The 13,296-nt window shown below is 45.9% G+C and overlaps 1 protein-coding gene across 4 annotated transcripts in view; it reads left to right on the top strand.

The window, feature by feature from the left end:
• Positions 1 to 11,441, top strand: part of LOC147031873 (uncharacterized) — a 72,088-nt gene extending 60,647 nt beyond the window's left edge. For 2 of the 4 annotated variants that reach the window (XM_085868444.1, XM_085868451.1), the window contains exons 8-13: positions 3,397 to 3,512; positions 3,633 to 3,778; positions 9,182 to 9,277; positions 9,518 to 10,049; positions 10,649 to 10,787; positions 11,008 to 11,441. In XM_085868444.1, the coding sequence (XP_085724570.1) occupies positions 3,397 to 3,512; positions 3,633 to 3,778; positions 9,182 to 9,277; positions 9,518 to 9,755 (596 nt within the window). In that variant the 3' untranslated portion in view covers positions 9,756 to 10,049; positions 10,649 to 10,787; positions 11,008 to 11,441. Of the gene's footprint in view, positions 1 to 3,396; positions 3,513 to 3,632; positions 3,779 to 9,181; positions 9,278 to 9,517; positions 10,050 to 10,188; positions 10,324 to 10,648; positions 10,788 to 11,007 lie in introns of all 4 variants that reach the window. The other 2 variants (XM_085868462.1, XM_085868471.1) reach the window with 2 other exon arrangements.
• Positions 11,442 to 13,296: the final 1,855 nt, after the last annotated feature.

Genomic DNA, 13,296 nt, shown 5'->3' with positions numbered 1-13,296 from the left:
TTTGAGGCGAAAGGAACGCATTCACAGCCCATGGCACGACATGTGGTAGAAAGGCGGAGGTGGTGGGAGTTTGGTTGTTGGCGGGCGTCGTTTGAGAATGCCGGTGCAGCGATGTTTGCGGGATGGAGTTGTGGAGGTAAAGAGGCGAAGGTGGTGGTGGTTCGAGTTGTAGTTGTTTGGGAATGATGGTGGTGGCGATTTGGTTGTTGGGGTATGATTGGTCCAACATAATGACAGAGAAAAGAAAAAGGGCTAACTCAAAGGATCACAGCCCTGTGAACATGGAAATTCCCTCTAAACAACGGTGGGGAAATCTAACTACACAATTACTTATCGTCATAACTGATCTCAGGACCCTTTAGGGTGTATTGCGAACTTCCACAGTCGTAACACTACCCCCTCCCTTTTTTACAGACTCGTCCCGAGTCGTCGAATTATAGTGTGCCATCATGTGTAGTTCTCCCCTAATACATTTTACCTTTGGATCCCTGAGTGCGACATTCAGTGTATTCGTGTCCCAAAAATAAATAACCTACGGGCTGAGTAACTAACGAAACAAACCCACTCAGACAGACGACTTAAATAAATTGCCGGCGCTAAGACTCACATGCCGGGGGCGCAAAACACATTTACAAGTACATCTTAACCTTATAAATCTTGCACTAAACCATGGCCCAGGATCGATGGACTCTGTAAAGAGAAAAAGTTAGCAGGGAGCCAGGCTGCTCGCACGCAGTCTCTGGCTCATGTAATGCAGGTGACAGGGAACGTGGCCGGCTGCTCACACGCAGTCCAGGACCTCTCCCTTTTAAAATGGACGCAGTGAACACAACAGTGCATGAGCTACGCAACGCAATCTCCGTGTCAGCTCAAGTGACACATGCAATGAACAATGCACAAGCCGCCGGTGCAGGCCCGTGTTGCAGCTGCCATCAGGGCAATCCCTGCAAATTTGCGCGGTGATCCTGGTGCACGGCATTGAACCAAAGGGGGGGGGATGCAAAACAGAACGGGGCTGGTGGACATGGGCAGTTGGCATGGCATGGCAAAGGTGAACAGACAAGGCATGGCATGACAAGACTGCTGAAGCAAACACAGCCGGCAGATGAAATGACCGGCACAGGCCTTGCAGCAAAAACAGCCGTCAGACGATCCGACCGGCACAGCCTTGCAGTAAACACCAGCAGATGATCCGGCCGGCACAGGCCTTGCAGCAACAGCCAGCCGATGAAGTTGGCCAGCCTCTTGTCTTGAAATGGAGGTTGGTGGAGGGAGTGCGGTGGTGCTGGCCACTCGGAAGGCGGGCTTGGACCTACCTACTCTCTCCCTCCCAACCTATCGCCTTTGCCTGTCTCTGTCCATACCCACCCCCTTAATTTGTCAAAACCCAATTAGCCCCAACTTATTTTTTTGTTTTTATTTTTATTTTTTACTTCCCCTCTATAAATCGTCCCCTAACCCCCTTTATCGTCCTTGTTCGGCTAACCTATCCTGTCCTTGCCTACTCCCAACCCCTACGTTCCCTTCCTGGAGGGGAATGAGGGAAAGCTGGTGTCCTGTGTCGAGGCCCAATTCAAGCCTCAGGATGGCCTCCTCAGACTTCAGCGATCTAACCCAAAGTGGGTGCAGCGGGCCACAACCAGAGCGAAGGGTTGGATGGTGTGGAGGGGTACACTTCCTAATCTACCCTAACCATTATCACTTAACCTACCCCGGGGCTTTCACCAAGTGCCTCTCGCTTAATCTACTGGTTCTATCAACCCAGATTCCCGTCGCCTGTGTTGGTGTCCTTGCAAATTTCGGGCCATGCCCCCCAATTTTCTTCTTGTGCCCTTGCACAGTTTCGTGGCTGGAACGCGTAGCTCCCTTGGCAGGAACTACCCTCTGCCAATTCCCAAACGATGGCATCCCCGGGCACTATACTGCCTCCGAGCCTACCAGCTCCCTAAACACCGGGGAGTGCCCTCCTTGGCGACTCCCCTGAAACGCTCATGTGGCAGGCTGGTGCCCCGGGCCCCTTTCCGAGGGTCACCCGTGCCCACGACACTGCCCACGCGGCCAATGGCGCCCCGGGCCCCCGCATCATGCGGGCGGACCCGTACCCACTACGCTATCCCGGCCCCCCATGGACCCTTGGCCTACCGCGGCCGACTATGTGTATATGTATCTATATATACAAATGTATGTATATATTTGTATAAATATATATATATATATATATATATATATATATATATATGTGTGTATTTATGTTTTTTGTATAAATGTGCATATATGTGTGTGTATGTATGTATGTATGTATGTGTATATATATATATATATATATATATATATATATATATATATATATATATATATATATATATATATATATATATATATATATATATATATATATATATATATATATATATATATATATATATATAAAAGCCTGGTGTTGGCGCAGTCGTTCGCGCAGCGGCTTGGGATCCAAAAGGTCCTGAGTTCAAGCCCCGTTGGGCCACTGAATTAATACACCAGGAGGTTGACTCAGCCTGTCATCCTTCCGAGGTCGGCGAAATGAGTACCAGTATACTGGGCCGGTGTATACCCTGGTTAAAATAGGTGTAGCATATCCCTGTGTCGTAAGAGGCGACCAGGGTTGCGTCAGGAAGGGCATCCGGCGTAAACCGTGCCAAATCACAATGCGGATCATACGGATGATCCGCTGTGGCGACCCCTAACGGGAGCAGCCGAAAGAAGAAGAAGAAGATATATATATATATATATATATATATATATATATATATATATATATATATATATATATATATATATATATATATATATATATATATACTTGTACTTATACTTATACATATACATATAAAGATAAATATACACACACACACACATTCTGACAAAATGGAATATACTGTATATAGTGTTTCTTCTGTGATTTTAATCTCACTCCAGAATTTTTGAATGGCCTTTTATTTGTGTAGCCAAGAAAGCACAACCACTTCATGTAACTGTCCAGCAGGCAATACTTAAGTCCCACGTTTTGACCACTGAGTTGGCCTTCTCCTGGGACTTGAATGTATCCTGTGCCAGGTGTTCGGCCATCTCTCAGTTGTGAGACAGGGTTGGTGGTGGCAGTCACATGACTGGAATCTGCACATGGTGAATCTGAATGTTGTTTTCACCATCACTAATTTTCACCCAGTTGATGCTCTTTCCTTGCACACCATTCTTGGAAGAGATATTCTCCTGTTTTTCATCATGATGAAAACATTGCATCTCACTTTTTGAATTTTGTGATTGCCTTACTGCTTGAATGACTGTGTGTATGAAGAAATGCAATTTGAAAAACCTTTTATTTTTTGAATCATGATTTTTGTGAATCCCCAACAGGAACGTATTTCGGACTAACACATCAAGAAAAGGTGATGTTGCCTCTTATGTACACCCCTTTTGGAGACTCACCGTTGTTTCAAAATCTTCCCACAAAATCCTCAGAGACTCACGAGGTAGGATTGTTTTTCGCTTGCACCTTTTTCTCGACTTCGATGTCCAATCTTTCAATACTTCTCGTCTTCCTCCACATTGTTTTAGCCTCCATTTTCTTTCACATTCCTCCCTCTGCTTAGATGATCAACCATTGCATTCCTTGCTTAAAACAAAGTCAACACAGACTATTTAGCCAACATGTGAAACGGTTGCGACCCCGACCTTTGACGTTGGCCGATTCTCTGAATCCCAGTCAAGCAATGGACAGCGATACCTTCCAACCTCGGTGAGTTGGTGAGGTGGTGAGGAATAGATCTTATTGTGTGATAAGTTGTGTTTTGCTTTGTCATTTGACTTGGATAAATTGAATGTTGCGATCTCAGATTTTTTTTCATGTCAAACTCTCGTTTTTATGCCTCCCTCCGCACCAAGGGTGCCGGAGCCATTATGTTTCCGGGTTGTCCGTCCGTTCGTCCGTCCAGATTTTCGTTTACGCGATAACTCAAGAAGCAAATTGTAGAATTTCAACAAACTTGGTAAAAAGGTAAAGTAAGACAGGGCAATTAAGTGATTAGATTTTGGGCCAGATGTGATAAAGGTCAAGGGTCAATGGTGAAGGTCAAACTCTGAAATTTTACTGTTTACACCCAAACTCAAGAAATATTGGACAGAATTTCATCAAACTTGGTGCAAAGGTAAAGTAAGACAGAGCAATTAACTGATTAGATTTTGGGTCAGATATGATAAAGGTCAAGGGTCAAATATGTCAATACTCAAGTGTTTGTGCGGGAGAGCGGAGGCATACCCATCGGCTGCGTGCAGTCGAATTACTCTAGTTTATTTCATACATGATCTAAGACTCATTATGGAGCTCCTCAACCAGAGCTAAATTTGCGAAACGTTGTGCTAAACAGACAGGGCCCTGAATTATTTAGGCACTCGCAAATACCACCCGTCGCTTCGCTGACGGGAATACTGAATGGGGGGGGGGTGGAAGGGGGGTGAGAAAATGAGGGGTGAACAGAGTGAGAGAGAGGGTGGGGAGAATGAAGAGCGAGGAAAAGGGGAAACTCCCCTCCTTGAGGGGAAAGGAGCGAGGAGGGGTGGGGAAAGAGAAGACAGTGTGAGGTGAGAGGAAGGGAAGGCAGACGTGTGGTGGAGCATTAATTACAATTCATACCATCTCATCAAAATGATTCTACATCGAATAACCGTGAAGATGGAAACAAAATAATGTCTGAAATCCATTTTCTGCTGGTCACACCATAAACGCGTCCAGAGACAAACAACTCCTGGGCATATCTGGAGCCAAAACCTTCCGGACGCATCCAGAGCCAAGCCTTCCGAAAACAAACACTGCTCGGACACATCCGAAGACGATCTCCCGTTCGGAGGCATCCAGATACAAACTCCAGTCCGGACATAAACACCACCCGAACGCGTCTGGAGCTGAGCTGTCTGGAGACAAACACCGCCCGGGCACGACAGAAGATGAACAACGCTCGGATGCGGCCAGAGACAAACATCGCCCGAACATATTCGAGTCAAGCTGTCTGGAGACAAACTCCCGTTCGGACACGTCGGGAGACAAGCTCCAATCTGGACATGTCCAGAGATAAACTCCCGTCCGGAGAGAAACACCGCCCAGACGCATCCAGAGACAAACACTGCCCAGACGCGTCTGCAGACAAACACCGCCCGGACGCGTCTGCAGACAAACACCGCCCGGACGCGTCTGCAGACAAACACCGCCCGGACGCGTCTGCAGACAAACACCGCCCGGACGCATCTGCAGACAAACACCGCCCGGATGCGTCCGGAGACAAACACCACCCGGACGCATCTGCAGACAAACACCGCCCGGACACATCTGCAGACAAACACCGCCCAGACGCGTCCGGAGACAAACACCACCCAGATGCGTTCGGAGCCAAGTTTTCTCGAGACAAATCCCGCCCAGACATAACCATTGTCTAGATATGTTCAGAGGGAGAGAGAGAAGGGGAGAGTGAGAGAGGTGTGGGAGAATGGTGCTGTGCTGTGATGGGAGGGGGAGAGTTAGCAGAGATAATATTGTTGCGAATTCGCGCCCGCCGGCGTGCGAACGGCCGCGTAACTCGAATCGCGGCACGTCGCCCACCGGACGGACAATTCTGTCGTGACCCTCTCGGACCAACGCCGGGAGCTAGTCACGTGTGGGCGTTTCGACCTCACCACAATCGTGCCAATCGGCCACCCGCGTAGGATAGGGTTGTTCGCCAAACTCGACCTCCCTAAGTACCCACGCGGATGGTAAACCGGGCAATCATACCTCGCCGCAGGTCGACTCTGGACACGAGCCGCTTGGGCGGCCCGTTCCGTACTATCGGGATAACCGAGCGGTGTTATCGTCGACCTGTACGGTTCAGATTAATCACCGGGATGTTGCACCCACTACGAACCCTTTACGTGAAGCAGGATGGAGAGTCAATGGAGAAAAGACAAAGCGAAACGGGCACAGTTCAACAAGCAAGCATTTTATTTACACACACACAGACAAGCACGTATATACAGCCATACAGAATCAAAATGCACATAAAGCAAATGTAAGAGCTACAACCGACTATACACGTACACACGGCAACACTTATACAGTTCTACTTCACAGACGGCGCCCGCACACACATTTATACCAAAAGGAAAGGAAGGAAAAGAAAGAAAGAAGTCGCGACTTCCCTTTATGGCTGGTCCCTCTCCCGCGACCGTCAGCGTGGTCACGCCTGGCCCCGACTTCTCTCGCGGCCAGCGAACCCTCTCCGGCACTCCCCGTCCGGACGCACAGGTCCACCTCACTACTGGAGCTCCCGCGTCTCCCGTCCGTGCCTTCGTGACAGGGCCGCTCGCCAAGGCGCGGGCGCAGGACCTCTTCCCGAAGACCAACTCTCCACAAAAACCAACCGAAGACCATCCAGACCACCAGCCAAGACGAAGAGGAAGAGGCGGAAGAGGAAGCACCTCCTCGCCCGCCCGTGTCCGTCTTTTATAGTGCGGGGCCCCGCCCTTTGCCCCGCCCCGTTCTCGGCTCCACCTTCATTCGAGAGGGTTCCCGAAAAGGGCGTTCCCTCACGCTTTCCCTCCATCCCGCCCCGTGCGGGGGCCGGGGGAGTCAGTTTTTGGCTCTAGGCCAGAGAATTATTCCCCCAAAATGAGACCCCTCCTTCACATGACCTCTGACCTTTGACCTGCATCGCCCCTCCTCCACTCCAAAGCGCGGGGAAGTCAAACGGAAGGAACAGGTGGGGAAACCTGCGCATCCTCGCAGTTCCCTCCTTGGTGCTTTTGTTTGCCGTTCGGAAGCGGACGTAGTGGCGAAGATGTGGTAGCGTAGATGGGGGAGGTGGCGTGGTTGCAGTGTGGTTGGCGCTGTGATGGGGATGGCGTGGTTGTTGAAATGTTGTGTTTTTTAAATAAAAGACAGAAAAAGAAAAATGCTAAACTCAAAGCGTCGCAGCCCGGATGGATCACATAATTTCCCTCTATACAACGGGTTTGGGCTAACTACACATGTACCTATGAAGATATCTCATCTGAGGGCCCTTTATGGTGTTAGGCGAATTTCCACAGCCGTAACATTATGTTATGCTTAATGAACAACGCACATGCACACGTGCACACAGACACAGACACGCACACACGAGTGCTTGGCCGATATCAGCAATTTTTCAGGAATTGGCAGGTTGGAGTCAGTGTGATTATCGACTGTAGTACGTACTGTATACACTCCAAAAACCTTGAGTCGCTTACACCGAAAAACAACTTTGCATTTGTCAAGACATTTCAGGGAGATGTTCAAAAACATTAATCTTTATAAACAGCTGCGTGTGATGGGTGGAAAAAAAAATTGGCTCAGTAATTTCGAAAACATGTCAACATGGCAAATATCTCGGAAATCAGGTGTTATTTAACAACTCGCTCAGGATGACAGAGCACGAACCACTCACTCAGGATGACGGAGCACGAACCGCTCGCTCAGGGTGACTGAGCATGAACCGCTCACTCTGAATGACATGGCGTAGCAAAAGTGTCGCAGTGAGTGAACGATTCGCTCAGAATGACATCTTGCAGTCCAACTATCGGGTGCTCGGCAAGTGGCTGAAGCACACAAGCAAGCACTCTGATTAAATGATTGATAAGGAACAGCTGTCCAGGCTGTGGCTACGTGTGAAAGAGATCCCTTTAACTTTGAAGCGTGCACACAGCAGTTAAAGGAATAAAATGAATTTGTTCAAATGATAATTTTATCCACAAAAGAGTTGCTGTTTAATGTAAAACAATCCAAGAGACATCGCAAAGTTTAATTGCCCGTAAAATAGACATTGCAGATAATCCGCCATGGTGTATGCTCGTCTGTGCATGTTTCACCTGGTACATCGTTCACGGTCCACGCAAACGTTATAACGTTATTTTAAAACATCCGTTTTTCACCAGATTTGCTTTGACTCTCTGGAGAGCACCTCACAAAACCTCCAAAAACAAACACAGATCTGGCAGACACTATGGATAAGCAGTCCATCTGGGGGACAGTGTTTGAGGTCAAGCAGTGAATGTATTGAATCATACAGCTTAATGATGCTGGTTTAAAGCGTCAGAAAAAAAAAACTTTATCATTAATTAATCGTTTCAGCCTGTTCAAAGTCAACGCATGGTCAAGCAGGCCAAAAAACATGGCTGCTTCAGACCCCAGCGAAGTTACCTCGGATACGCCTTCAGACCCCATAGAGAGTGGTGACCGAGGATGCGCCTGATAAAGGATATAATTAAATATGACTGTTCACTCTCCTCAAAAGGGGTGTTTTAATGAATCCAAACACCCAATTTTCAGTCATGCATTTCGTTGGAGTTCCCTTTGTATGCTTGCAAAGTTTCAGGCTGCCAGGATTCATGATGTTGGAGTTCTGGAGGAGACACACACACACACATACACACATACACACACACACACACACACACACACACACACACACACACACACACACACACACACACACACACACACACACATATACACCATTCTTCAGAAAGAACTTTAAATTGACTATTCTCTCTGCAAGCAATAACTCCTGAATGTTACAGAACCTACAGTACTGTGTACCAGTAAACTACCTTTTGTTTCTGTAGTCTTACTTCTTCAAGGTTTCTCCACTCTCAGCAACAGAATACGAGTTCCCTTCCAAGGAACTTCAATGCAGATGGAGCCCATTAGGTTCTTAAATCCTGTGCAATGTTTGTCAAACGATGGCTCTTTGTCCATGTTGTCGTCTTTACAAATGCTGAGCAACCAGTAAGGTAGCAGCATATACCTTTTTATGTCTTTGGTATGACTTGGCCTGGGTTTCGAACTGTCGTCCTCGCAGACTCAGAAGGGAGGCTCCAACCATCATAACACAGTGGTTGTTTTGTGCCTGGCAATGGCAGGGCCAATAAATTGCAATCACACCTAGGAACAGTGGCCCTCCCTTTGGAGAGAGACTCACTTATCCTTTGTTTTCATGGTGTTGTCATCATTGCAACGTGTATACTCAGTGAGAGAGTCAGAGCTCCTGAAGACAGCATGCACACGTTACCATGTCTTTTTTTTCACTATCTGATACCTTTCCTCTAAACTGCATGGCCTGAAATGTACTAAACACCTTCCTTTGCGATGTTGCAGAGATAAAAATATGAAAGTGAACTTTTTCAAAAAGAAGGTCTTCGTCTCATCTTCTTCAATGACCAAAGGTTCTCCTTTAAAAACACCACAGGTCAAGTAAGCTTTCACATCCACTACAATGTTTTACACTTTTGTTGATGTTATAATTGATTCAAATGTATGGATAGCTGTTGGGGAGTAGCTGGGAGGAGATGCTAGATATGTGAAATGAAATGAGGAAAGGAGTTTAATGATTGAAGCATTTATTTCATGGAATAACTGCTCACATCAAGCTGTGCTGTTTTGTCATCCTGAGAGATCCTTGTCATTCTTTCTTGTCATGTCAATGTGGTGCAGCAATAAAGTTCCCCATGACAACCATGCCATGGGAATGAAGTCACACAGCAATGAAGTTCCCGATGGCAACAATGCCATGGAAGTGAAGGCTGAAACAACACTGGGAAGTGCACCACTGAGCACCGCTCTATATACAACCTGCCAATATTTTGCACAAATGTGCTGCAGCGGAGTGAAATGGATCCAGAGGAACATCATCACGAAAGCAAGAAATCTTGCCTTTCGTTATGAACCATAAATAGGATGAGGGACAAGCCTGGTGTTGGCTTAGCGGTTGGGGTGGCTGGCATGGGAACTTCGGGTCCTGAGATTGAGTCTCTGTCGGCTGTTGAAATAACACCAAGTGGGGTTGACTCAACCTTCCGAGGTTGGTGAAATGAGTACCAGTGCACTGGTAATAGGGCCATTGCATCAGCAGCATAGCTGTGCCCTCAGCCAATGATGCTACCTGCAGCCTTGTGTTGCATAAGGAGGAGGAGGAGAAGAAGGATGAGGAACAACTTTGACTCACCTCCAACATCAACACATTGAGGTAGGCCATTTTATCCACAACATTATTTTCCACATTTCTCAATATAAAGTGAAATTGTATTTGTTTTGTGGACAACTTGTTTTTACTGCTCAATATTTTCTGTTTTGTCAACTTCAAAGGTTTATTTTTCATGTTGCAGTGAGTGAAAAAATCAATGCCTTTGGTTTTTCAAACCGGACTCGGTGGCATTATGATGTGAGCGACTGCTCCAAATTTGTGAGGTTGGCATTTAAATTCTGATCCTAACCGAGTCAGAGAAAAGACCTGCAAAAAGGTGCGTACTCCTTCATTGATTGCAACTCAGCGTTTATGGGATGGGGACACCGACAAAGCCTGTGCATTGGTATTCGTGTGGAAGAGAAAATTTCTCCGCAATTGCCCTGCAGTGTGTGGAGAGAAAAGAAGTCCCACAAAGATGTTGCATCACTTCCCTCAAGCTCAATGGCTGTGTTTGCCTGAGGTTTAGTCGTGTGTGTGTGTGTGTGTGTGTGTGTGTGTGTGTGTGTGTGTGTGTGTGTGTGTGTGTGTGTGTGTGTGTGTGTGTGTGTGTGTGTGTGTGTGTGTGTGTGTTTTTAAACTTTGTCACTGTCTGTTGGAAGGACCACAGAGGTGCCGAGAGGCTAGATGCCACTTTCAACATTGAGCGGAATGCAGTGAAGACCATCGACTGATTCCCATCACAATGAACATGACAAAAATAAAGTTCAGCAGTTAATGCCTGGACAGAGGATCAACAAGGTTTGTTATTTATATTTATAATTTGTTATTTATAATTTGTATGGTCTGAATATGGATGAGAATGAAGAGAACACCCACAGAGTTCATTTCTTGGAGCTTTTCAGCTTAAAAGTCAGAGTCGTGTGAGGAGGATGCCTCAATAGAAGAGAAATGGTCAGTTTGTGTGTGATACATCATGTCATTGTGTCATTGCTTTGATTTTGCCATTGTCTGTTGGAAGGACCGCAGGAGGTGCCTGGAGGCTGTTTGGCACTTTCAGCCCAGAGCGGAATGCAGTGAGGACCATCGACTGATTCACACCAGGCTGAATATGACAAGAACAAAGTTCTGCAGTGAATGCCCAGTCACAGGATCAACAAGGTTTGTTCATTTCAATTTGTATGGTGTGAGGAAGGATGAGGATGAAGAGAACACCCACAGGTACTTTCAAGTAGCTTGTCAGCTGTAAAGCCAAGGAGGCATGTAAGGAGGATGGCTGGCTCAAGAGAAAAGAAATGGTCGGTGTATTGGGGCTGTGTGTGTGTGTGTGTGTGTGTGTGTGTGTGTGTGTGTGTGTGTGTGTGTGTGTGTGTGTGTGTGTGTGTGTGTGTGTGTGTGTGTGTGTGTGTGTGTGTGTGTGTGTGTGTGTGTGTGTGTGTGTGTGTGAGATATTTATGCATAATATGTGTAACATGTCACGTATAATATGTGTATGTATGAATATGTTCAGATAGCTTGCCGGTGGCACTGGACAGTGGATGAGGCAGCCCTTCCAGAAAAGCCTGCCTGTTCTGCAGATCTCCTGAGAGAAAGAGTATTAGTCTGAAATGGGTCGGGTTCCTTTGTGGAATTCCCAAGCAGGGTTGGGAGAGAATGTCATTCCGGAGAGGCAGGAGCCTCAGTAACCCCACTTGGAGTTTCAGAAGCTCCCCAAACCAGGGGAGTCTGAACCACCAGGTTGAATCATCAATATGATGTTATTGACCTTTGAATCCACATTGACAAATTAATCGACCACAATGACGAATGAATCGTTGGTATGGTCTTCCTCCCTCTGCTCTCTCAGTCTTCAAACCCTCTCAGGCTCCTCCAGGATACACTCATTCTTTCAGTAATTCCCTGCTCATTAAACTACAAAAATCCTGACTTTACACCCATCTCCACTCCTTTCTGGAGCTTTCTTCTGGAGACTATTCAATCTCACTCTTCTCTCCAGTGCTTTAAGGAAGCAGTGTACCACCATCTCCTGCCATACCCCTTCTTTTCCCATGATCGTTTATCCTGCCAAAAACCCTACCGAACCGAACTCTCTTATTTTGCAGGTTAATGTGATTACTTCCACAACCCCACCCCTCCCCCACTTCTTCTCCCCCACCCCCCTCGGTGTCTCTCCACTTTCCTTTTTCGTTCTTCTCTACTTGATCTCTCTAACTGTGGTCCCAATGTGAGCACTTTTCCATTTTATCCTCTTTCTCCTCTCTCTTCCCTGAGCAGCGATTGTGACTCGAAAACTGACAAAAATATGAAAATCTAAATTGAAAATGCCACGTGTGTTGATCCAAAAGAAACAGAGGATGCATCATCGGAGCATCCTCCGTTTATTTTGGATCAACACGCGTGGCATTTTCAATTTCGATTTTTTTATTTTTCTTTCAGGACAAGAATTGTAATTGCATCTAAAAATATGTATGTAATGTAAAGGAGAATATGCAAACAACTTCTCAATGAATGCAGATGTTTTATTTTAGTGTTTTATTTTAAATCAGTGTTTTATTTGTTTTAGTGTTTTATTGGGCAGTGTTTTATTTAAATCAGATCAGTGTTTTATTTTAAATAACTTGTGAATTTTCAGTGAGACTTCTCTCTTTAATACATTCATGACGATGAATATCAACCAGGACAAAGTGGCATACTTGATATTAAAAAAAAAAAATTGTCGGCTACGTAGAGTGCAATTTAAAAATGCTCAACATGCGGTGACTCTCTGTCTGGTTGAGCTCTGGTGACCATCTCTGCAAGCAGCTTATCACCTTTTTGGGTTCAACGTTGGTATGAAGTACTTCCTTCTTTTCTTCATTTGTGAGATGGAGATGGAAATTACAATGGTTGTCCATCACTTTGACGGGCGAGGTTGGAGCCCATCAATCTTTTCCTTTGGTAGCTTGGTTGTGGATGATTTGTTTTCCTTTATTTCTATCTGTCTCAGCTGTAATGTTCTTCACCATTAGAGATTTTGTCATCAAATTTTCAACAAACCTTTATTTTTAGAATATGGAGAACATTGATTATTATCATTATCCTTCTTTTCTTCATTGGTGAGATGGAGATGGAAATCACATTATGTCTGTCTGTCTCGGCCATAATGTCCTTCACCATGAGAGATTTTGTCATCAAATTTTCAACAAACCTTTATTATTCGAATATGGAGAACAGTGATAAATCATTATCCTTCTTTTCTTCATTGGTGAAATGGAGATGGAAATTAAAATGGTTGTCCATCACTTTGACGGGCGAGGTTGGGGCCCGTCAA

This window comes from Eptatretus burgeri, chromosome 2, assembly GCF_056783735.1.
Source record: "Eptatretus burgeri isolate ZD-2024b chromosome 2, Ebu_testis_v1, whole genome shotgun sequence".
Classification (NCBI taxonomy): Eukaryota; Metazoa; Chordata; class Myxini; order Myxiniformes; family Myxinidae; genus Eptatretus; species Eptatretus burgeri.
Note: the sequence above shows the minus strand (reverse complement) of the source record. Positions and strands in the feature narration are given on the sequence as shown.